The 25,268-nt window shown below is 40.9% G+C and overlaps 1 protein-coding gene across 50 annotated transcripts in view; it reads right to left on the reverse strand.

The window, feature by feature from the left end:
• SORBS2 (sorbin and SH3 domain containing 2) overlaps positions 1–25,268 on the reverse strand; it is a 184,527-nt gene that overhangs the window by 76,023 nt on the left and 83,236 nt on the right. For 20 of the 50 annotated variants that reach the window (XM_083459620.1, XM_083459647.1, XM_083459645.1 and 17 more), the window contains 5 exons: positions 12,315–12,364; positions 8,841–8,933; positions 6,134–6,160; positions 3,538–3,662; positions 2,087–2,695 (listed from right to left, as the gene is read on the reverse strand). In XM_083459620.1, coding sequence (XP_083315746.1) covers positions 2,087–2,695; positions 3,538–3,662; positions 6,134–6,160; positions 8,841–8,933; positions 12,315–12,324 — 864 coding nt within the window. In that variant the 5' untranslated portion in view covers positions 12,325–12,364. The remainder of the gene's footprint in view (positions 1–2,086; positions 2,696–3,537; positions 3,663–6,133; positions 6,161–8,840; positions 8,934–12,314; positions 12,365–25,268) is intronic. The other 30 variants (XM_083459657.1, XM_083459662.1, XM_083459656.1 and 27 more) reach the window with 9 other exon arrangements.

The raw sequence follows: 25,268 nt of genomic DNA on the forward strand, positions 1-25,268 counted from the left end.
TAAGCTAGGCCTTGGTTTATGTTTTACCAAGGGATTGCCAAAAGAAATGTTTTTACAAAAGCTGGTAACATTTGGAGGCTACTAAAAGTAGCTCCTTACTGGAATGCAAGTCTCCAGGTGATTCAAGTAATAACATCCCTGCTTGCTTTTTCAATTGTGTGGGCCCCCCAATGTGCCATTTTTTACTCATTCCAGCTTCTCAGAGCAGAGGCAGAATGGCAAAGAATGCTCAGCTCTGTCTGCTGCCCAAACTAATCACCCTCTTGCTCGTTTAAAAGCCCCTCTGTAGATTGGCACATATGCTTTGCTTGCCTCCATGTTCCATCTTGGCTGGGGTCCAAACTGTCCTATGGGATTTGGAGTTTATTTTTGAAACTGAAGTCAGCTTCAAAAGTTGTTTCCCATGTTGAGCCGGGTCTCCCCCCCCCCCCTTGGGCAAATGCCAGTTTTATGCTCCCCGCACCATGGCACACAAAACTTGTTGGGACCATTTTGGATCCTGGGCTTTCACATTTTGATTCTAGGGATTCAGGACACGAACATCATGACAACCAAACTATCCGCTTTTATTCTGATTAATAAAAGCAACACCTGTACTAATATTAATACAGTTGTAACAATTGTTTAGCTTTCCCATAGCTCTGTCTGTATAATGATTTATGGTAACTCATTTCTAAAATATATAAATAAAACGGTTCTATAGCAACCTTGATCAGATCAGATCCCAGGGTGCTGCACTGCATTTGCAGATCCTAATGCAATTATATTATGAATCCTCATATCAGATGTGAGGCAGTTGCATTTCTTGGCTCAAACATTAAATAGCACCCTCTCCATAGCATCACAATCGAGCACTGGCATCTGGCAAGTCATTAGACCAGAAAGAAACAACAACACCACACTGTCACTCCTCCTCCTCTGGTGTCAGAGAATTTTATCCTTTTGGAATTGGACTCTTTATGAAATACTTTTCTGTTAGCCATACTGTTCTGTTGCTTGCATTTAGTATACCAAAGAGTGCTGTCAAAAATAATAAAAATTGCTGAAGACATCAGAACGGTTGACCTTGTTCAATGATCCTGTTTCTAATGAGGCATATCTTATGGGTGACTGGGGTGTGTGTGCAGGGGCAGAGAGAACCCCTCTGATTAACATAGGGGTGCTTTTTTCAAAGTTGTATTTTAAACAGCAGCATGGAGCATGGCGATCAGAGCAGCTTGTGTGAAGTGTGAACACACTCACTCAAGATGTAATTAATGCCAATATCCCTAGCAATTCAAGCGCCTACATAAATTAACAGCTCAGTCTTCTGCCTTTGTTGTGGAAGCCTTGTAATTTGTGCACCACTAAGGGCTGGATTTAGATGCATCTTGTACAGCCACTTTATGCGCTTCTGGTGTAATTAAAGAAGAGTTTCATCTGGGAAGAACGGCCACAGAATTCTCACCGTGGCAAAACAAGCATAACAGCTGGAATCCAGGTAGATTGGCACACATGTGCAAAGGACTTTTGTGTGCACAGAGGTGGGCAGGGTTGAAGGGTTTCCTGATTCATTTATTTATTTGTTCAGCCCCTTGTACTTAATGGAATGCTATGCTGGTGTGTTTCCTAACCTTTGGAGATGGGTTTTTTTTTAAGGATGGGTGGGTCTGTAGGAGGAAGGCGAGGGTAAGTGGGGAGAAAAGCCATGCACACATAGAAGAGAAAACATGCCCCTCTGGATCTCAGACACTTCCTTTTAGGATTTCAATACCTCCAAGCAGTGTCATTCAGGTGTCACTCAAACTGCCTTCCCTACAAAACTGAATTTTGCAATACCTAGGACACAGGCAATAAGGTGCGCACTTAACAGGTACCTAAACATCACTTGTTCCTTCCCTCTCTCCATGTACTAAGGCAGGCCATAAACATCTTTCAAAACCAATAAAAAATAAACAAACAGCAACACTGTTCTCAATACGGTGTTTCAGGTAGTTTTACCCAGGAAGTGTAAACCACTACTCAGAGCCAGGTGAGTAGACTAAAGAGAAAAAGGTTAGGTGACACAGGAAAGATCTAAAATAAACAAGAGAGAAACATAATATACCACATTGCATTCTGTGGACTGTGCGGAAGGAACTGTAGACATTTGTTGCATATTGTTTGGAGGCGTCTCTGAAGTGTCTGGAGAAAGCCTAGGTGGATGTTGTTGGCTTTCAGGCGCCGCTTTATTATCAGGGATGGGAGCTATCTGAATGGAAAGAGATGCTTTGTGTATCTCAGGTACTGGGTTACAAGTGGGTGAGACAGGCCTCCGTGGAGTTGCTGGTGCTTCAACAGGCACAGGCTGCTGCTGTACACAAGAAGGAATACTACTAGATGCATTTCGTGCCCTAGTTAATTTCAGGGCAGAAACTCTACGTTTTTGACCTGGTTGTTTGTGGCCTTGGCGGAAACTTGTTCTAATTCCAGCTATTGTTTTTGTGCTGTAAACAGAGGCCAGTGGCTTAGTGGTTTTGTGTGTGTAGGACACACTGCTGTTAGATTTTTTAGAATAAACTGCCCTCCGTATAAACTCCTTGTTAGTACCGTGGTCAGCATCAGGAGATTTCTTAGTTTGTTTGGTTGTTATGGACCGGGAGTTAATTTCGCTCTTCTTGTGACTAATTATTCCAGATCTACTCAAACTTTCTTTCCTAGGAGGAAGTGGGGGGGCCTTGTGTGCCAAAAGCATCCACGCAACAAAATAAATATTACAGGAGAAAGAGAGAAAGCAAAACATTAGCAGGAAAGTAAACAGAGATAAAACGTGTCACTTCTTAAACAGAGATACCGACACAAATCCAGCCAATGGTTTTGAATCAGGCCTCCACATTCTTCATCATCCCAGATTGTAAACATTTTATTTTGATGTTTGGAAAGCCAGGATGCAGATATTAATTGCAAATTCATTGTGAGGTCAATACTGACCCATTAATATGAAGCATCCCCCTCTTGGGATCAATATTGCTAGTTATCACCTTTAAATTATAGAGATGAAAATTAACAAGATAGATCACTGGAACCAACAGACTGTTCTGAAGGAAATTAATGTACAGCCCCTTAAATTTTATGGTCTACAATAATAGAAACTCTCTCTGTGTGTCTGTGTGTGTGTGCATGTGTGTGCGCGTGGGGGGAGGTATCTTAAGTAATTTGTAGAATGGATGAATGTTTTAAATTTAAGTCAAACTCTATACTTTGGACTACAAAAAATAAACTGTACTGTTGTTCCAACACCAGGAATATGTTTTAACCTGATGAACACTGCATAGCTGTGCTTTACTCCTTGAAATGAATTCAGTGCATGAGTGAAGCAGCAGCTGTTCATCCAAACCAGTATTTGTATGCACAGCCAAAACAGAGATCATACCACAAACCAATGCAATAATGTCAGGAAAGCACCCCAAAAGCAATAATCAAATGGAAACTGCCTCTCCTTACTTCACGAAATCACAGTATTAAACTTTAGAATTTCACATAATCTCAGAGTGTGAGTCTGCATATCTGCCATTTTACCTGAGCTGGCGATCTCTTTTCTTGTAGGTTTGGCCGGACACTTCGAAAGCCTTTTGCTGCAAGAGAGGAGCTGCTAGTGTCGCCATTCAGTGTTTCTCTACTCCCACTGTTAAATGATCTCCAAGCTTTTATATGAAAAGAAATCCAAGCAAATTTATTTCTGACAAAGGATTTGCTTTGATTATGTCAAGTAACTGAAATGAGCTCTACAGTGACTGGAATCAATATAATACAGATGATGTGGCACAAACATGAAAGATGCCTAAGGGATATAATGCACATACGTCAATAACAAAGGGTACATTGATACTATTTGCAGCCAGTCTGCCAGATTACAGCGGAGGAAGATGGCAGACAAGTGCTGGCCCATTCCATTGGCTCAGTTGGAACCAATTGCCATTTGGATCTTCCTCTTCTATAACTATCTTCCTAAGTGGTTAGGCAGTCTGGTCATTAATGTGACTTTATGGGGGGAAAGTGCCTGTTTTTGCTTGTTTTGCTGTTCCCTCTCTATCCTCCCCTGCTTTAATCATGCCCTATGCTATTTTTCTAGAAAAAGAGGTCCCGGAACTCACCTCCCTTGTTCTTTTTTAATGGCAATGGCGCCCACCTGAGAGGTGCTGGATGGGGGAAAACCCCCTAATAGGACTGTAGGCCTACAGGCACAGGCTATGTTGTTTTTATAATAGATATGTATGAAATGCCTAGCAGTGGCATAGCGTGGGTTGTCAGCACCCGGGGCAAGGCAAGTAATTTGCGCCCCCTAACCCGTGGATTTGCGCCCTCTAACCCTAACCCCCAGATGTTGCGCCCGGTGCGGCCGGCCCCCCCTGCACCCCCCACGCTACGTCACTGATGCCTAGAAAATACTAGGCATTACAACATCATGGGAAGCCAGAAGCAGCGCTGCTGAGCTCCTGACTAGGTCAGGATTTTATGATGGTGTTGCTTTCTATTGTTTTGCTTTATATCAGTCTCTTAATCCCAAAGTCTTTTACTCAATGTACCTACTGAATTCAAGGGGACTTGAAATGAGGATATCTGTATGGGATTGCACAGTAAATATAGTGTAGCTGTATATGCCTGGCAGATCAGGAGTCCAGGTTGCAATTGCCTCTGGATTATGAATCTTAACTAGGGAGCCCTGGGCAAATCAGTACCCTTCAGCCAAATGTATGCCTTAAAGTAGCTATGTGGATAAAATGAGATAAATCCCACACATGGATTATAACTGTTGGGAGAGAAAAGGCTAGTTCTAGAGTCTTCAGATAACACTAAAAAATAAATGAAGGCTCAAATCAGAACAACATTCCCAGATGCTCTAATCCTTCAGCTTTTGCTTATGTCATTTACTGATTTGCCACATTTGCTCTGGTTTTTACATGTATCTGCCCTTAGTCAGTTCAGGAGAATGCATGGGTACTCCATTTGTACAAGCCTCTTAGATGTAGCTTCCAGCAAAAACGGCTGCCCCCATGACTTGTTTTGCCACTAAATGATACTCAAGAGATCTATGGATTCCTTGTGTTACAGAAGCAGCAGTCAATGGCATGGAGCGGGGTGAGGAAAACTTGCAGCACAATGATATGTTGAACATTCCTAGGGAACAGTCACGGGGCTGGTATTTTTCATGGCATTTCTGTGGCATTCATGATGGCCAGTCCTGTCCTTGAACAACGGGTATAAGCTGGAGCAAAGCTTTTATTTCTAAATTTAAATTTTGTCATAGGAAGGTGCTTCCTGCTGAACCAAACCATTGGTCCACCCAGCTCAGCAGTGGGCATACCAACTGGCAGCAGCAATCCAGGGTGTCAGACAGGAATCTTTCCCGGTCATATTTGCAGTGCTTTAGATTTGAATCTAGGACCTTTTGCATGCAGAGCCTGTGTTCTACCTCCAAACAGTGAATTGGGTGTAAGGGTATAGTTTGCCTTTGACTCAGATGCTTGGCAAACACCGACTTAGAGAGGTGAAGAAACGCAAAGGGTATACACATGGCTTCCTTTGGGAAGATGGAAAAAAAACCAGAACTATAAGCTATCCAAAAGAGATGCTGCAGGATTAGACTGATCGCTGCAGCTAGCAGCTTTATTGTTGGCTAAAAGGACCAGTAAAGCCCTTATTAACTGAAAGCTGTTCCAAATTATATCTCATGCAGCAGTACAGTCTTCCTGGTGTAAGGTTGCAGAATTACCCATTCTATGCCCACTGGCACCTTAAAAACCTCCTGTTATACACCTGCAAGAACAGATTTCTTCTGTTTCACTACCACTTTGTAACTGAAGATAATGAGCACTTTTGCTATAAATTACATAGAAATGTTGGTATGTAATGTAGGGTCTTTTTGGATGAGTGGTCTGCATTTAAAAAAGCCATTAAGAAAGCAAAAAATTAGGTTATCATCCATTATATAAAGGCCAGCAAATGTAAAAGAAAGCCTTTCACACGTATCAAAAGTCTTTAGTTCAATATTTAGAATCTCAAAATTAGTACAGTTTGGCTAGAGAAACAGTGGAGAGGGGGTTTAAATGCATGCCTTATTTATTCCACTCACAGTGTTGTTATATTCAGCTTAAAATAACAGCAACCTATTTACCTGAATCTGGTGACTGAGAATCAAGTCCTAAAGAAAGAGAACATCAAAGTTAATATGTGGAAAGTACAGTTAGCATTCCTACTTTATGCTTTGATACTACTGTGGTAGACAAGGGGTAATTCACTTACCAAAAATTATTGGCACACATACTTTAATGACTCTTACTATACCGGCATATGTAGCCAAGGATCTTTTTTTCTAAAGACCACAATCTTAAGCATATTTAAGTTGGGCATAAGCACTGCTGAGCTCTGAAGTAAATTTTGCTAAGTAAATATGCACAGCATCAGACTGAATGGCTCATTATGCCATTTTTGCTCGGTCAAAGAGCCCTCTAACCTTCATTAAAGTTATGTGGCTCAAAACAAGAGTGAACAAGCAAAACACAACAGCACTTTTGCTTCAATTTCACACTGGTTCAGCTTGGATGAGACATTAAACCATAGTTTAGCACTACACAAGTCAGCATCAGACACATATACTCCTTTTTCCTCTATGTTCAGAAGCACATAATGAGCACAGTGCCTCCTTAACCTAGCATAACCTATTATGCTATTATTAACAACCCAATATCATAAACTTATGTGCAGACCAGGGGAATTGGACCCATTTGACCTTGCCAGGTCAATTTGTTTTAAGAGATGGCAGCAATAGAAAAACCATTCAAATCTCAAGGTAACTAAAAGCGTTTTGGGGACAAGTTAGGGGGAAACTAAACTAAGGCAGGGCATTCTAACGTTACTATTGTCAGCAACATTGTCTGTGACCTTATTGATAGACAATGTATGAACCTCTGCCATGGTGCCCTTCTTCATAGAAATTGATTGAAATCCCTGCTCCATTGTTAGTCTTTGATTAATTATGTGAGGGTGCTTTAAGATGCATTAGAGAAAATTTTATAGACAATTGCAGAGGAATTACTCTATGGCAGGCATAGGCAACCTCGGCCCTCCAGATGTTTTGGGGCTACAACTCCCATGATCGCTAGCTAACAGGACCAGTGGTCAGGGATGATAGGATTTGTAGTCCCAAAACATCTGGAGAGCCGAGGTTGCCTATGCCTGCTCTATGGAATCAATCTCTTTAAAACAGGTATATGATAGTAGTTGTAGGCTGAAAAGGGCATGTTCTTCATGAGGCAGTGTCCAATTTACCCTTTGCAAATTTCCTTATGTCAGCTTAGTAAGGAGCCACAAAACATGCATTGATTAACTGAAATTCCACTTCTCTTCTGCTACCTATGCACAACTTGGGCGTGTGGAACACAGGTAAATAAATCAATGCTTATGGCTCCATTAATTCACACTTTCTGAAGGCTACACTTCAGGGCTACTGTGGTTCTGCTTTATTTTGTATTAGTTTTATTGCTGTTTTATTAGATAGAAATTCAATGATACTATTCTTCTTTTTCAGTCCATGTCATTCTCTAGTTGCTTTCCAGAGCTATTGTAATTGAATATAAAATTGTAAGAAGACTTTTCTCAACTTTACAATTAAGGTGACTATTAACAACACTAATGATTTGTAGCTGGAAATTTTACTGAGATCTGTTTCTGTTGACGAATATTCGTCTAGGTATGTTACATTATATTGCATAATTAATCTGTTTACGATGAAAGGCCAGGACAATGAAGCTAGAGTTGTCACTTTAACATTCTTCATTTTCTTGGGCTACTGCCAAATTCAAATCTTTAAAAAGCTGCTTTTAAATGTTTATAGCAAAATGGCCACAAACCTTTAAGTCCAACATGGTTTCTATTACTTTGGCATTGGAAACCTTTAAAAAGTGTAAGCTGCACTGACTTAGCAAAACTTACCCAAGGGTAAAATTCAATGGCCAAACTCACATTAATTTCTGAAACCTGGTTTATGATTTCGAACAGCCAAAGGGAAGGATTTCAACCCAGCATTCTGAAGAGTACTGAGAATATTGTAAATGCTACATTGCTTCCAATTTGGTGATGATGCATGAAAACGTCTTCCTATAAAAATTTGGCCTGGCATTCATATATCTTGTAATATATACTGACTGGCGTTACAGGACACTTGCACTGTCATTTTATAGAGAATATTATGGTACTTTCCTTCTTCCATCCCCAAGGGATTTCAATTAGTTTCTAGCTAAGCAACCACAGCGATAAAATAGGAAAAAAATGAATTAGTACTACTAACTTAGTCCCACTTAAAAAATTCTGTGCCATTGGCCGTCCACTGCCAGAGTCATCAGTGCATAGAAGTGTGGATGGATACTCCATATCTCCCCTCTGTTCTTTAAAGAACACCTCTGCTTGATTATGGCTCCAGCTCACATGATCACTCTCCCTCAAATGGGGGAGGGAAGCCCATTGATTTCAATGGGTCTACTCTGAGTATGACTTGGTTGCACACTACTCAAAAGCTATTATTTCACATGAGCTCTGCTGTGGAAAATAAGTTCTGGGGCTGAGCCCAGATAAGCTCTCGTTCAAATTAAGGCATGTGCACTGCTGGTCTAGTTCTCAGTGGACACAGCCCAGAATGCCTCAGAAGTTCCCACAAGGACATAGCTTAAGATTACATCAGCAGGACAGAAACATTTCATAATAACAGTTGTGATCAGCAGGTGCAGCCACATTCATTATCAACCATGATATTCAGCTCCAACACTGTACAGAAACCATGCCACAATGGCACCCAAGTGGGACATTCCATGGTTAATATTTAATACCTGCTGTCAATAGGTTTGGAGAACTCTGAACTCTCTTCACGGCTGTTAATTTGACAGACATGGCAGCACGTTTGCGAGCACACCCACCACTATCTGAAAGCACAAAATGACACAGGCCCACAACATAGAGAGAGCAAGCACATGCAACACAGATCAAGTGGAGTTAAGTGAACTATGTAAATGTGGACATAGAACTCATGCGGTTAGAAATTGCTGTTGATCTTCTGGGTTTTGTACATACATACCGAAGGGCTGGGGAAGCTGTAGTTAATTATTACTGCCATTCCAAAGAATACCCAAGCCAAGAGAGATTTATCATGTGCTTTCCAGTACTGGAAAGACCACTTGTTGTGTGTACCTAACTCACCACAAAAAGACTAAAACGGAAGATCAAAATTGACACAACATTACTTTTTCAATAAAGAACACATTGTGTGGCCCTAAAAAAGATCTGAGTCATAAAGTAGGATTTGTTGTGTGATTTGGTATGTTCATTCATGGAATACTTTGATACAGATTACTAAAATGGGTGTCTTCCCCCTATGTGTAACAGGAGATATCTAGGAAGAAACTAAATTGTGTTGTTACAGAACCCTCTCCTAAGTGTCTTCCAGATAAGCTAGATAGATAAAGGAGAACATTTATAGTTCATTTAAAGGTAGTACAGAATGGGGAGAAGACTCCAGTCCTCTAGAATGCTGCATTTTTAATGTCTGGCAGTTCTTTGTATCTTCCCTTTGACATCTGTGCCTATACCCTGGATGGACAATGATGAATACAAAGGTCTTGAATTCATTTTGTTCCCTGAAATACTGGGGGAACCATCAGCTGCAAAGTTGCCTGCGAGTGCTTTTGGCCAAACTGCAGGGAGTAGTGCTCTCTTCCCCCAAGGTATAAGCACACAGCTGAAACAGGCAATCCTGGGTAAGTTTGCTCCTAAGGTTAGATGGGCCTTGCAAAGCAGAATATAGCTGAAGGGACAGCAGAAAACTCAACCATCCTTTGGGTGCGTTGGATCCAATCAAAATCCCATCTCAGCAATTTCTAGCTGCTCAATCAGGTGTAATTTATGTGGCCCGTTCTTTGCAAGGGAACAGCCAAGTCAGCATGATGATGTTGGGCCACGTTTAAAATTGCCAGCTCAGGGAATGTATGCTCTTTGTAGTCAGCTGAAGGAGAGCATCTATTGTGAGCCCAAATTTAGAATAAAGCTGCCACTAACAGGAAGATCATATTGGGTGTCTTAAACACATGGCTACTATACATCCCACATACTACATGGCACAATCTCTCACTGAATAATTATACGAAGTACAAGAGTTGTGGTGATCAATCCGAATCCTATGCAAGGGCAAGGAACCTGTCTACACAGGGCATGTCTGCTAAAGCGAAAGGGAAACTCAGCTTCATTTGAAGTTTCTTCAGCACCAAGGGCAGGTAACTTTAAAGGGGAAAGAATCCATGCAAATTCATTAATTTGAGTATTCCTATCAAAAGTAGTTGGAATACGGAGCAGTGATGGTGGCAGAAGGAAGCCTCTAGAGTGCATGCTATTGTTAAGTTTAGAAAATGCTCTTCAAAACTGTGGGTGGTCTTCCTTTGCCTGCTGCTGCGTTACAGAAACATATTGGATAAATTGCAAGAAGTTTGCATCATCATGATTTAACAGTAACAAAGTTAAGCCTCACAGATTTTTGCAGTCTCTGAGGGCTGTGTGTGTGTTTGCTGTGGTTTGTATTTATGTCTTTCATTTATTATACAACAGTTGGCTTCTTTAATCATTTTTAAATTAGATGCATTTATCACACATATTATCCTCGTAAATTCCTGCCTAAAATATTTATTGGAGGACACTAAAGATATATTTTAGCAAATTAAGTTTGACCCATTCATTATCCATCTGTGAAAAAAAAAAGGCAGTGAGTCTGCAGATTGCCCAGACATTTTGTGGTGAAGAGTCCTACCACTATATAAATTCTTTGAAATTTTGTCTGCTTAGAAGCCACCAGGATTTACGCACAGCTTGGACAACAACCTACTTTAAGTTTAAATGCTTGCATTTTAGCCAATTTTGGGTGCAACACTAACCCCACTTACCTGGGAGTAAGCCTCATTGAATTCAATGGGGCACATTGGATTCAATGGGACTTACCTCTAAATAGACATGGTTAGAATTGTGCTGTTAGTCACACTGGAGATAGCAGCACAACTAATAGAAGCGATTCCTCAGTGTTAAGGATATACTTTGATTCTGTCATTGAAATTAATAGGATTTGGGCCAGTTCTTATGTTACAGCTACAACATGGTTGCCACTCCCCATGCGATGTAGGATTGCAGAAACTGCACCATTGTGTGTGTGTGTGTGTGTGTGTGTGTGTGTGATGTAGGACAGGCTTTCTCAACCTTGGTTCCCCAGGTGTTTGTTGTTGGACTACAACTCCCATCATCCCTGACCACTGGTCCTGTTAGTTAGGGATAGTGGAAGTTGTAGTCCAACAAACATGTGGAGACCCAAGGTTGAGAAAGGCAGATGTAGAAAGAAGCAAACACGCTGTTCAATATTTGAGGCCTTGCTTCCAGTTCACTGCTGACTCAAGTTCAGAGGGAGGGTGCCAATGCTCTGAAATACTCCATCAATACTGAAATACTTCATCAATGGCTTCCAAAATTTGGCTCTATAAAAAGATTTTTTTTAAAATTTATTTTTTGCAGAAGCTTAACTGGTAACCTGTTATCTAGGATGATTCTATCATAATTTTATTTTATCATGCCCTTTGATAGTGTCTTGATTATTTCTATCACTCTATTGTTAGTTATTTGAGTTCTCACCCAGTGGGGGGAAAAAACAGAATATAATTTTTCTAAATACATATGGTAATCCAAACAGGATTCATGACCATCGCTAACTACCACATTTTCTGACCCATGATTAACGTTAAACATAGTGGTCTCAAAAGGCAAGTATGCAATGTATCCTAAACTGAATTTTAGGAATATGAATAGGTGTTTAAAAATGCACCAATAAATATACGAATTTTCAGCAAAGTATGTGATCCTATACAAACTTGCCTGAGAGTAAGTCCCATTTAATTCAATGGAGCTTACTTCTGATGTCTGGGATTGCACTGTAAGTAAGTCACAGCACAATCATTTTAGAATTAAACAGCACACCATAAACACAAGTGTCTTGATTTATGCCACTGTGTTGGACTATGTACATGTGCATTGTGCCCCAATATATTTTACTAAATACCAGAAAATATATTGAAATGGAACACACATGCATATGCATGTATAAATCCATATATTTATACATAGCAGCACATATAAGTAGATACAAATAGATAAGTCATCTATATTTTTTACAGTTATTATTTGAAGCAAATTAGGATAGTTCTACTTGCATTTGAACAATATACTTAATAAAAGAGTTTAAACTTAATATCCCCTGCCCCACCATAGAAATTGCATACCTGTATTCATTTTGACTCTGGATGATTTGCTGTTGAAGTCTTCAGTTTTCCTATCAAATACAAAAACAATCTATTAATTTATCACAAGGGCATAACGTGTTTTTTAGGTGGTGGTGTAGAGTTACTGGTAACTTTACATCTTGTCAATGATTGCTATATTTGGCTTTCATTGTGTGGTGGTAGGCCCTCGATATGCTTCTATACAAATGTAATTGTGATGTTTCACCCTCTGTTGGGTTCTAATCACATGCGTATTAATTGATTACAAACTTTGTCCAGAACTGGAAAAGATACCCTATTTGGGCTGCAATCCCAAAAGGAGAAGATTCCCTAAAACACGGCACAGCATTTCTGAGGAAACAGTCCTAGAACGGCATTGCACGTTGTCTAAATTCACACTTCCACAATTGTCCAGAGCTTAAAGACATTTATTTATTAGAACAGTTTTTACTTAATTTTTAATACATGCAACCCTTCAGCCTGGGTGGCATAACATAAAAGACCAAAACCACCATAACTTAACATATAAGTATCAAATAAAACCCAAAGAATTTTGATAGCAACAACAACCCCCGTAGTCACTCCAACGAAACAGTACAGCTTTCATGATCCAAATGCCTGGACAAATAGGAAAGTCTTAACTTACGCTTAAAAATGTTGACTGTGGGGGAAGATGTGGTGCCCCCCACCAGGAGCAAGTTCCATAACGAGGGTGCCCCACCAGTAAGGCCCCCTATCAAGTTACCACCCTCCTAGCTTCTGCTGTGGGTGGGACAAGCAGGAGGGTCTTTCTTGCTCACTGCAGCCCTCAATCAGGTGGGTGTATTGAGGGGAGAAACAGCAGAGACCAAGGCTCTGTTTTGTACTTTTGTAAAAAGGACCATGAGGTCATATGTTGGTTTTTACAAGGTGTACATTATGTTTCAAGCGCTAATGTTGCGTTTTGAATGTGGTTAGGCTGAGGCAGTTCTTTCTATTGGCTGTGTAAGAATTACTGCTTCTGAAGACATCGATTCAACACAGTAAAAAATCACTGAGCGCAAGGAATGCTGAATCAGGTCCCAACCGAGCCTGCCAGATACTTAACATGCACTGAAAGCAAATTATAAATACATTAATCCAAGAAGTTGGAAGGGTTTCAGCAGCTGTGCTATTCCGTTTGGGGACTTGATGCTCCATGGCATTCAAAACACAAACGAATACACAAACAAACAGGAAACAAGACATGAAATAGCAACTAAAAAGGAGCCAGAGCGATGCTATCTAAAGGCTGATAAAATTGCTTTTAACTACGGATGATGTTGTGACTCTGTTTATTGCATATAATGCTGAAGTCAGCAAAACTGTGTCAGGAACACAGGTAGGTGCTACTGGTGATGTTATATCCATTAAGGAGTCTCCCCCATCCCCCTGAATAGAATTTTGGGATTTGTAAGAAGCATGTTGCTTCTGGGATACCTCAGCCTATTAGCATCCAGGCACTTTGGGACAAACTATTGCAGTGTTGGCCGCTGCCCATTAGGACTGGTAGAACGTAAGGCAGGAGGCCAACAGTAGATGGAGCCACAGCCAATGACAGGTGGAGCAAGGACCAGTGATGGTTGGAACCAACTAATTGTAGTTCTCATTTCTCCCTTTGCTGAGTTCTACAAGGGCAACACTGAGTCTAAGGAGGAGGAGGCTGACAGTCAGTGCCACCCTCTGAACTTGTAAGGTAAGAAGCCAGCGAAAGACTTGTGGTGGCTAAGGGTAGATTGAGGTGGTTGGGTGCAGTGCTTCGAATGGACTCGCCTCCACTGAGCTATTATACATGACCACTGGACCGTTTCTATCTGTGCAACTGGAACTTTTATAGGTGTTACCTAGGCTGGATCTAGACACATCCAATAAGTGATTCAGTTAAACGCGTTGTAAACGTTATACAGGGGAATCCCATTGGCAAAAGACTGCACTCCACAGTGCCATCTGGTGTCACAGTGTTATAACGCATATAAAGTGTTTTATCTTTACAAATGTAGCTGAGTCCCTAGTGTTCATTTTGAACCTGTTGATTGATATTAGGGAGGGCCTCTTTATTGTACTGTTTTCAATGCCTATTACAAAAAAGAAGGAATTGGTTCAAGCCTATCTAACCATGTAAATTTGACATGCAATTCTACGTTATTTATTTTGAATGTGTATTGTAAAAACTGATTTCATTTCCATTTTCAAAAAACTTCTTTTTAATATCTGATTTTCACAGTAATTTTAATGTATGTTTTATGCAAGCCACTTTGAGGCTTTGATGATTAAACAGTTTATAAATTTGATTAAGTAAATAAAAAATGAATAATAGGAAAGAAGCACCGTGTTCTAAAACCTATGACTCTGCAGAATGCCAGGGATTCTGGTAGTAAACTCCTTGGGTTGTCAGCCCGCAAAATGCACACTGGATGCAGCCCTTTGAATCTCTCCCTAATGCAGGCAAAAAGGAAGACATGCATCATTCTGCCATGGTCCTGCTGCCCGCCTCCTTCCACACCAGCTATTCTTTACTGAAGAAGTAAAAACAACAGCAGATGAGGTGAGGGTAGATGGCAAGTCTGGGAAGAGAATGGTGGGGAAGAGCAGAAGCAGACATGTCTCTTTCTCTGAGGTTCAGGAGATCTGGCCTGCAGCCCCATACCCATTTGGTTCTGGTAGACATGTATAGGACTGTACTTTTAAAGGATTGTGTCCAGTGTTCAGTTTTTTAGATAGTGGAAACTCCACAACTTCCACTGAACTGCCAATCACTTGGTCTTTCTGCAGTGACACTCATGTAAGAAATACTGAATATATTAAAAATAAAATAAATCAATTTGTCTAACAAATAGGGAATTCTGACAATTCAAATCATTTTTCAATGGCTATGGAAAATATTGTCCGCAACTCAAGAAAAAAAGCATAATCTCCTTCATCATATTTAGAGTAAAATAGCTGCCGTCTATATAAAAGCTTTAGCGCAGACCAAGGTGAATAATAAAGAAAAGGACAATTGCAGGAATTCATGGAATGTCTAATAAAATTTCTTGTCATTCAATTTAGAGAGAAACGAGACTCAAGTTAGCCCATCAAACTCTCCCCAATTATTCAAAGATTAAAATGAGAGTCCAGTCTGTTTTGTTCTATTTCAATAAACAGTCTTTGATTGCAACGCTGGTTTCCTTAACAGCCACAAATTATTCCTGAAAGCATCAGATTCCTGGAGTGTTTCCTCTCTGCTGCGGAGACAGCATTTTAAAATGTTCTGTTAGCTGGGAACTGAACAAACGGTAGCACCATGAAAACAGGCTATAAAATGCAATGCTACACACCAAGCCTCAGCAAAGACACACTGAGTACAGAACTCTTTGTACAGAAGGATGTCAACGTGATTTTTACTGAGAGCTTTGATTCGTTTACATAAACTGTATTTAGCTCAGCTGAAGTTATATACATTTTTGCTATTTGGCATTATTAGAGTGCAAAAATGTATAGTGGACATGTTGTGTTCTGTTGCAAAGATGATGCTGTCTTGTCTTGCCTCAGTAATGGACTGGATGAGAGCCAACAAACTGAAGCTGAATCCAGATAAAACTGGATGGATGGGAGGTTGCCTGCTCTTGATGAGCTTACATTTCCTCTGAAGGAGCAGGTACACAGCTTGGGGGTAATTCTGGATCTATTGCTGTGGCTTGAGGCTCAGGTGGCCCTGGTGGCACAGAGCGCCTTCCATCAGCTTTGGCTGGTAGCCTAGCTGTGCACCTATCTGAACAGAGATAGCCTAACATCTGTTGTCTATGCTCTGGTAACCTCTAAGTTAGATTTCTGCAACTCAATATAGGTGTGACTGCTTCTGAATATGATTCAGAAACTTCAGCTGGTGCAGAATTCAGCGGCCAGGTGGCTCAGAGGGCATGATGGTTTGAGCATATAACTTATGGTTACCAGGTTTTTTTCAATGAATCCGCCCCCCCCCCCTTTTTTTGAAGCTGAGTAGCAACAGGGAGTCAGTAGTGGGGATGGTGAGGCAAAAGACCCTGGGCCCAAGCATCATGCATATTGTATAAAGGTGCAAAGCTCTTCTTTCGCACCCTGTGGAACATTAATGCACAGAGTTTTTTATAAAAAACTGGGCAATGGCTGGCTGGCCACAACTCCCAAGCCTCCCCCAATCAGTCAAAACAAAGAGGGAAGGGGACAGGAGATCACACAAGACACATCATATGCACACAAGACACATCATATGGGGACTTCTGGCTAGGAAAAATGGTGGGCGCCACGGCAGCGAGCAGCTCCTGAAGCCAGCCAGAGCCAACTGTGCTACCAGGCTGGCTCCAGGCACTGCCACGTTTCCCGGGGGCAGATTTGCAAATCTGGGGACTGTCAATGGGAACCGGGGACGTCTGGTAACCCTAATATAACTGTCAATTAGTTTCTAGGCCCAATTCAAAGTGCTGGTTTTGAACTATAAAGCCTCAAAGGGCTCAGGACCACAATACCTCAGGGACTGCATCTCCACATTTGAACCAACCCAGACCCTGCAATCACCATCTCAGGCCCTTCTTCACGTGCCTCCTCCACAAGAGGTCCAGAGGTGGGCAACACGAGAATGGGCCACAAGCTCTTCACTTGTGGAATGCTCTTTGCGGGGAGGCTAACCTGGCACCTTCATTTCATACCTTAAGACGCAAGGCAAAAAACACCCCCCCTTTTCCAGGCCTTTGGCTAATTAAACATAATCTACGTCCTTTTAACACAGGTGGCGCTGTGGGTTAAACCACAGAGCCTAGAGCTTGCCAATGAGAAGGTCGGTGGTTCGAATCCCCGCAATGGGGTGAGCTCCTGTTGCTCGGTCCCAGATCCTGCCAACCTAGCAGTTCAAAAGCACGTCATAGTGCAAGTAGATAAATAGGTACCATTCTGGCGGGAAGGTAAATGGTGTTTCCGTGCACTGCTCTGGTTCGCCAGAAGCGGCTTAGTCATGCTGGCCACATGACCCAGAAGCTGTACGCTGGCTCCCTTGGCCAATAAAGCGAGATGAGCACCACAACCCCAGAGCAGGCCATGACTGGACCTAATGGTCAGGGGTCCCTTTACCTTTGCCTTATGCCCTTTTAAACTGTGTGTGTAGGCTGAGCCTTCTTTTTGTTCGTTATTGTTATTTGTTCGATATGTAATGTTTAATGCTGTATTGTGTTTTAATATTCAGTTGGGAGCCGCCCAGAGTGGCTGGGGAAACCCAGCCAGATGGGCGGGGTATAAATAATTAAAAAAATTAAAAGAAAGAAAGAAAAAGTTATTATGGTATGTATTTTTGTTTTTTAATATTGTAAAGCGCCCTGTGTTCTTCGGACAAAGGGCAGTTTGGAAACAACAACAACAACAACAACAGGCAAATATAAACTAAGGGGGGAATCTATTAACTGTGGTAATTTATATACTGCCTCACAGTTTAGAAAAACAGTTCTAAGCAGTTTACAAGCATTTCAAACATAACACACGGACATCACGAAATATCAGACGTGCCCTGCATCTGAGACATATATTTATTACTCTACACCCAGAATTTTGCGCATTGAATGAAGAAACAAGTCTGCCACCCTTACCACCATCGAGCGACACCAGGTGATCTGATGGAAAGAATTCAAGGTAAGACAGACTGTTGTACTTAAATAATGTGTTTGTGTTAACTGAGTATGCCTCAAGCCACTGGACTGAGTAGCAATGGTGGGGAGACTTTGTGTTATTACACTATCCCTTTTAAGTGAAAACAAAGCAACAGAGCATAAGGGCATTTGACAAGCTGTGTGCTGAAAGGTGGCAATTTGATCCTTGACCTTTAGTGTTGAAATGTGGTAAGTGCTGTCTCTTTATATGGATTCCCCACCACTCATGCCCAAGATATTTAAGCCATTTTCCTGAAAACCAAACCATGTGTGCCAGACCAAAAATGTCAAGGAAGCGACACAAATTGACAGCACAATATGCACATTTCACGGGTGGTTTTTATAGCTGCAAAAATAGTTCTTTACAGTGAAGCAAATAATAAAGAGTTCTTTTTAGATTCTAAGTCTCTCCAACAAATTAGGGTTTATTTAGCCATTCAGATGGTGCATGCAATTTTTTTGGCTTCAAAATTAAACAGGAAGAAAACAACTTTTGAATAAACACCTACTTCACATTCACAGCCTGAAATTTGCTTTATATTATCTGGCTTCTTCATGCTCCCATGCATTCTTTCATTACCCAAAATTAATTGGACAGTGGTAATCCTTGGACATTGCTTCTTCTTCTTTCTGTCTACATTATGTCAAAAGGGTCTGGCACATATAGATGTGCACTGTCAATTAAAAAGTGGCCAGGCACAAGCTCTCTAAAACATGTGGAACAGACTGAGCGTCCTTTCTGGTTTCGTGCGTTTATTTAGACATTTTTCTTCTTCTCCCCCCCCCCATCAAAATATCAAAGAATCAAGTAGATGCTTCTCAGACATTAGACACTGCCTTCCTAGACATTACAAATAGCTAGCTTCAAGTCCAATCCACAGATGCTCCTGCAGCAAATATGAATTTAATAAAAGCCGGAACAGCTTGTAATCTGTACCATCATGCCAGATTTGAAAGCCAACTCAGGAAGATGAATTGGTGCACTAACATGGCTTGGTCCTGCTACTCTGGTGATTGCCAGAAGGTTTGGAGCAGGAGCCTTGGAGACTCACTGGAGCACAAAGGCAGCTGGTGTCTTCTGCAAGGAAGAAATGAACCATGCAAAGCCAATGAGTTATTAAGAGAAAGCTCATGAAAATCAAGGATTGACTCTTTGCTCTCAATACTGTCAACCAGCAGAGATGGGGAAAACATAGCCAGTCGTTTCCAATGGTTGGGAAGTGGGATGGACTCTGGTTCTCCACTTGATGATCTATTTTGTGGATGTGTCCAAGAGGAACAATTCCCTCCCCTTCCCAGCACTTTCCCTTAGGAAAGTCTACATCTGACTCTGAATATTTAAGTGATGAAATTTTTAAGACACAAATTAGAATGCTTGCCAAGTAAGAATGGTCAAGTTCACTTTTAGAATGGGGTGGTGACATCTTGGCCATTCAGATGTTGTTGGGCTCCTACTCCCACCAGCGTATTCAGAACAGCTGGTGGTCAGGATGATGTTAGACAGCATCTTCTGGTTCCCCACTCTGGTTTAGAAAAGTTAGCCCCTTTACCCTGCTGTGCTTGAAACAAAAAGAAAGCAGATTGTATAATCAGCTGTTTAAAGAGTAACTCAAGCATGCCAGCCTCTTTCAGTCTCTGAATTAGACACAAGCAATTCCACAAAATGTTGCTTTGCCCTAGTGAGGCTCTCAAACTAAGTTTGTTGTCCCGACTTTGAAGAATCTAGTGGTTTAGCAAAATGATTGTGGCAGTGGCACTCAACTTATGTGAGGTCACCTTAAGTGCTGCCTGAAAAAACCCTCAAGAATTTAGAAGCAGTAACACAATACTGTCTATGTTGTGGACACAGTGCATGCGTGTAACCCTCAAGATGGAGCTAAGCCTATTTACGCTATTAAAAACTAAAAGCTGCATGCATTATTATTAGAATCACACAAGATGTCAGGGCAGTCTGTCCTCCCAAGTATGAGTGCAGTGCCCTCACACACTTGCAGCGCTGACTGTATTTCACATCAGTCCAATGGCAATTTTGACAGCACTTGCAATTTTCAGCTACGTGAAGACCCCCAAAACTCACAGACCTTGCGTCTGCTGTTAACCCAACTTGTACACACAATGCTGCCTCCTGTTTTATACCTAATATAGTCCTGCAAGTCTTGTCACTATTAAAAGCAAAATATCTGCTATTCTGCCCCCCTATAAATAGCCAAAGTAAACATGACCACGAAAATTAAACTTGGCAGGGCTGAAAAACTCACATGATTATGAACAGTTAAAATAACTGCTTGGCTTTAACAATTGCCAGCACTTAAGCCTAAAAACCTTTGAGATTTACTTCATTTCAAGCCTGAACTGAACCAGTTATCTACTTGTTTCTTCTGCCATTGTTCAGATTCAACATTTATCCATAGCTACCCTTTCAATTTTCTTTTAATTAATTAATGATCAGGAATGTTGTAAAGACTTTATTCCAGTTAGCATCTTAATTAGTGGCCAGGAATAAGTTGCATCAGCATTTAGTTGCTGAAAAAGCAGAATGAAGTAAAACAAAGGAAATCTGCTAATACTGTTAAGAACACTAATTCATAGAGATCTGTTGAGATAGAAAGCCTTCAATAAAATGTGATTTACCAGCCGAATTAGGTCTGGAGCTAGAAGTCATGTGTGAAAAATTAAAGAAGGCATCATTCTGAAAGAGGTCTTCAGGAGAATGGAAATTTCTCTGGAGAAGTTAGTAAAAAAAAAAAGAGAGAAGCAGAATGGGAGTCGGAGGTTGAAGGCAATTAATTATGTTTCCCATTAATATGACTCTGGAGAAATTCTGCCTGCGCTATTACATTTATTAATGCCTTTTATCCCAGATGATAGAAGCTATTACCACAGTGTGTATGCTAACTACTGACTGACCTCTATTGCATTCATATGCAAGGCTTCTTCAATCTTTAATTTGTTTAGATTATTGTCTTGTCCTGCCTAGAAGACTCTGCATAGGGCATTATGCATTTGAAACAAAGCCCAACAATAATAGCATGTAAAGAACTGTAATATACATGCCCAAAACACCAGAAGTTAAAACTGTTGAAAAGGAGAGTGCAATCCTCTCCACGGCATCCAGTACCAGCTTCATCCTAGTCCCCAGAAACCAGCTTGAATAGGATGATATTGCAACTCTCTCTCTCTCTTTTTGAAGATATGAAAGTTCCTGCAGGGAATTAAGAGTTCCACAATGGTGGAAAAGCTGCCAATTTTCCAAGCACACTTTTCATTTGACTTTTGCATGCATGGCTTTGCAAATAAGGCTCGCATGAGCAGATGCTGAGAGCAGACCATTTTTCAGGTGGGCAAACCAAATGCATGTTTCAGGCAGGGAAGGTAGAGATAAGATAGATGAAGGCCCATAGTCTGATGTGGAGAGAGAAAATGTGAGCATCCCAGTTCAGTTTTCTGCATTTCCACATCAGTTTGTGGTTTGTTTGTTTTTAAAGTCCTCATGAAAATTCGCCAGCATTTTAGTGCAAACCTTCCTTAATACTTTTGCAAAGCAATCTCTCCTAATATAATGCATTCTTGTATATTATTTTGAGTAATAGATGCATGAACACACACACACACACACACACACACACACACACACACTTCACCATAGTATATGCTTTTTTGTACACTTTCCTTGGCTGAAGAAGTGTGAATCTTGAAGGATGGCTGTGTTTTGGTTGACCAGGCCTGATAAACATACCAGAATCCTGGCCTTTTGCCACTGCCTAGTCAACAAGGCAATGTGTTCTGTTCGCTGAACTTCAGGCTCTATATTTGCCACTTTCCAATTCAAGGCAGTCACTGAACTCAAGGGCCTCCAAGCCTATATTTGGATATGGCTACCCACAGCCTTGGCCTGGCCCTGACAGCCAGATACCTTTCCATACCCCAGCCTTCTTTGACATTAGGACAGCTCAGCCAGTTATCACGAGAGGCTTTAACAAAACCACTACAAAAGCCCTTAGTGTGTTACAGGTAAAAGGAAATGATACGTTTTTAAAGGCATACTTCCTTCTAGTGCTGATCAGTATCTCCTTTATATCTCGTTTAATCTGATACAAACTAAATGACATGGCTGCCTACTAAGGGAAGCAAAAATGAACAAGAAATATAAATTGCCTTTTTATACGATTATGTCGTTCTTTTCTATTGCATACATTTGTGCACAGTAGCATGCAGTTTAAGAAATCCTCTTTCATTTTTCTCTCTGGACTTAATAATTTTGTTAGGTAAGTAAAGCTAGATTTCTAAGACAATTTTATGACATTTAGTGGATGCATCCCTCTAAATGTGCATTTTAACAGCAGGTTATGAAATGGGTAAGGCAGCAATATATATATATATAATCATTATGGGTATGAAACGAGATTAATTCTAATTCTGAGCTTTAAATTGCTGTCCCTGCTCAACTTGCTTCAGTTGTATTTCTCTGTTCTGCTATCTAAAAACAAGGACATTCAGTCTGCATCTATTTCTAATACCTGATGATTATTAAAAGTCATATATATTTTGCTACTGGACCAGTCAGGAAAACCTCTTCATTTCCCTTTTGTAGCATCCAATATAGGCAGATTCTGGAGCTGGCTGTCAGAATCGATGGCAAACAATCACAGACTCTTATTTCCCACTTTCTACATAGCAACATGACTATATGGAAGAACTACAGCTACTGTCTGAAAGTTAAAAACCCACCAGTTCTCATTATCAGCTTATATTACAGCACTTTCAAATGTGTGATGAACTTTACAACAGTTGTGATTTAGCCTAATGTGGCTAAATAAAAAATACAGACAAGGAAGGGTTCAGCAAACAGTTGCATAACTAGAGTGGGTGTGAGGAATGTTCCAAACTATGTGCAAGATGTAGGATAATCAGTCTCATATAACCAACATGCTTAAGTCTAATTAATGCATGAAGGGGTTAATACCATAGAGTAAGCTGTCCTGTCAGGCTTAGTATGTCCAGTTTCTCTCACCTTGGGAGGAACTAGGTACCTGAGTAACTCAGTGTGTGAAGAGGTTAGAGCTGATTGCTCCAGCGCAGACTGCATGGCTCAAAATTATCCACATGGAATTCGTAAAATTGTCATAAACTGTAAGTAATAGTTTTATTAATGTCACATGGGCATTATTTTGAAATATGAAAAACATTTATATATGTAAAATATATTTAGTTAAAATAATTTTGGCTCAAATTTACCTGTTAATAAATTGTTCCTACGTCATTTTGTTAAATTGGGATGTTTACTGGAGCCTCAATTTAATTTGAATGAGCTAACTTGCCTTGGGGGACAAGTTAGCTTGGGGGACGCGGGTGGCGCTGTGGGTTAAAGCCTCAGCACCTAGGACTTGCCGATCGAAAGGTCGGCGGTTCGAATCCCCGCGGCGGGGTGTGCTCTCGTCGCTCGGTCCCAGCACCTGCCAACCTAGCAGTTCGAAAGCACCCTCGGGTGCAAGTAGATAAATAGGGGCCGCTTACTAGCGGGAAGGTAAACGGCGTTCCGTGTGCTGCGCTGGCTCTCCAGATGCAGCTTTGTCACGCTGGCCACGTGACCCGGAAGTGTCTCCGGACAGCGCTGGCTCCCGGCCTATAGAGTCAGATGAGCGTACAACCCTAGAGTCTGTCAAGACTGGCCCGTACGGGCAGGGGTACCTTTACCTTTACCTTTAACTTGCCTTTATAAAACAATAGTTGGGTGTTGTTTGTAATTTTTCTTATTTAAGTCTAATTCTAAATATCTAGATAATATTTATCAGTCTATTCCCCTGTGGGAAAAAAATCATTAAACATATGATCAAAGTGGCTGTCTGGTGCTGAATATAAACAGGAAAGAAAATACATTTTGGTGTTGTTGTTTTTTTACAGTTTATACTGCTGTCACTTCACTCATTTGAAAATCTTCATAACAAAGATGATAGCTCATTACTGTTACTGTTAATTAAATATATATGTTAACCTACTGCAAAATGCCTCTAGGCGACTAACAGTTAAAACAGAGCATACAACCCTACAAGCGACTAATTTTCAAAATACATGTAATCAACTTCACTGACAAAATTCCAACTTAAACAGAAATCTAAATAAACACAAAATCCCTATTTGGAATATTAAAGCCAACGGCTGAGAAAGATGGTACTTCAAAACACCAAATACTCGCTACTGCAGCTAAAACTATCAAAATACTAAAAGGGGGGGAGGCTTGCAAGGGGGAAAGAAGGATTGCAAATGGCTAGAAGGTGTACATCTCTTGGGGTGAGCATTCCAAAGGCAGGGGGCCACTGCCAAGAAGGCTCACTCTTTCTTGTTCCCATTCTGCCCATTTTAGCAGGAGGGCACTCTGATAGAGCAGGAAAGGAATGAATATTAGGATAGCTTTGCTGTCTCAGTGAAAAAAATGATACGATTGCATTCACACAAACACACACAGAGCAAGAGAGCGCAAAGGGCCTAAGAGTTGTTCAAGGCCCTGCTGCTTTTCAAGAGGAAAAAAAATGTATCTAGGAAAGAGCTGCTAAACATAGCAAAGCAATAAGGTAGCACTTGTATTTGCCATGAGGTAAAAGCTATTTTAAAAGAGATTTTAATATATTTCTTAAAAACCAAAACCAGAAAAAACCTACAAAGAATTTCATTTCAAGAGTTGAACATTATTTATATATATTTTAATGGCAAGAGTGCCTAACCTATGGCCATCCAGAAGTTGTTGGACTACAACTCCCATCAGCCCCAGTCAGCAAGGGGTTATGGGAGTTGGAGTCCAGCAACATTTGGAGGCCCACAGGTTAGACAAGCTTGCTTTATAGAAATGAGCAACAGAACACGGATGAAGAGCATCCTTGTCAAAGGCCAGTTCCCTATGAATGGACCACTGCAGGTGTGAGAGAACCTTGAGGAACTGGCACCCTTTCTTCTGCTTTTGGATTCTGAAATGAGCAAACAGCTACCTTGAAAGAGATGATGACTATTTATGGCTCCTAATAGACTCAAGGCCACAGAGAATCAATGGAGGCTGTTAAATGCTTAGCACTTCTGAATCTCAGGCCAATTATTTAGGTGCCAATCTTGCGCAGCAGAGTTGGTTTTTTCTAAAGCTGGATGGCTTGCCAAGGTCACACAGGAGGGCCGTGGCAAAACAGAAATAGAACGCCATATCATCGCCATAGCTGTAAGGCCATCTTTCATCCAAAGTTGTCTACTTATTGCAACGTCTGTGTTTAAATTAGTGTTGGGTAGATCTGGAACTCAGGCT

This window comes from Podarcis liolepis (assembly GCF_965112155.1).
Source record: "Podarcis liolepis genome assembly, chromosome: 9".
Taxonomy (NCBI): domain Eukaryota; kingdom Metazoa; phylum Chordata; class Lepidosauria; order Squamata; family Lacertidae; genus Podarcis; species Podarcis liolepis.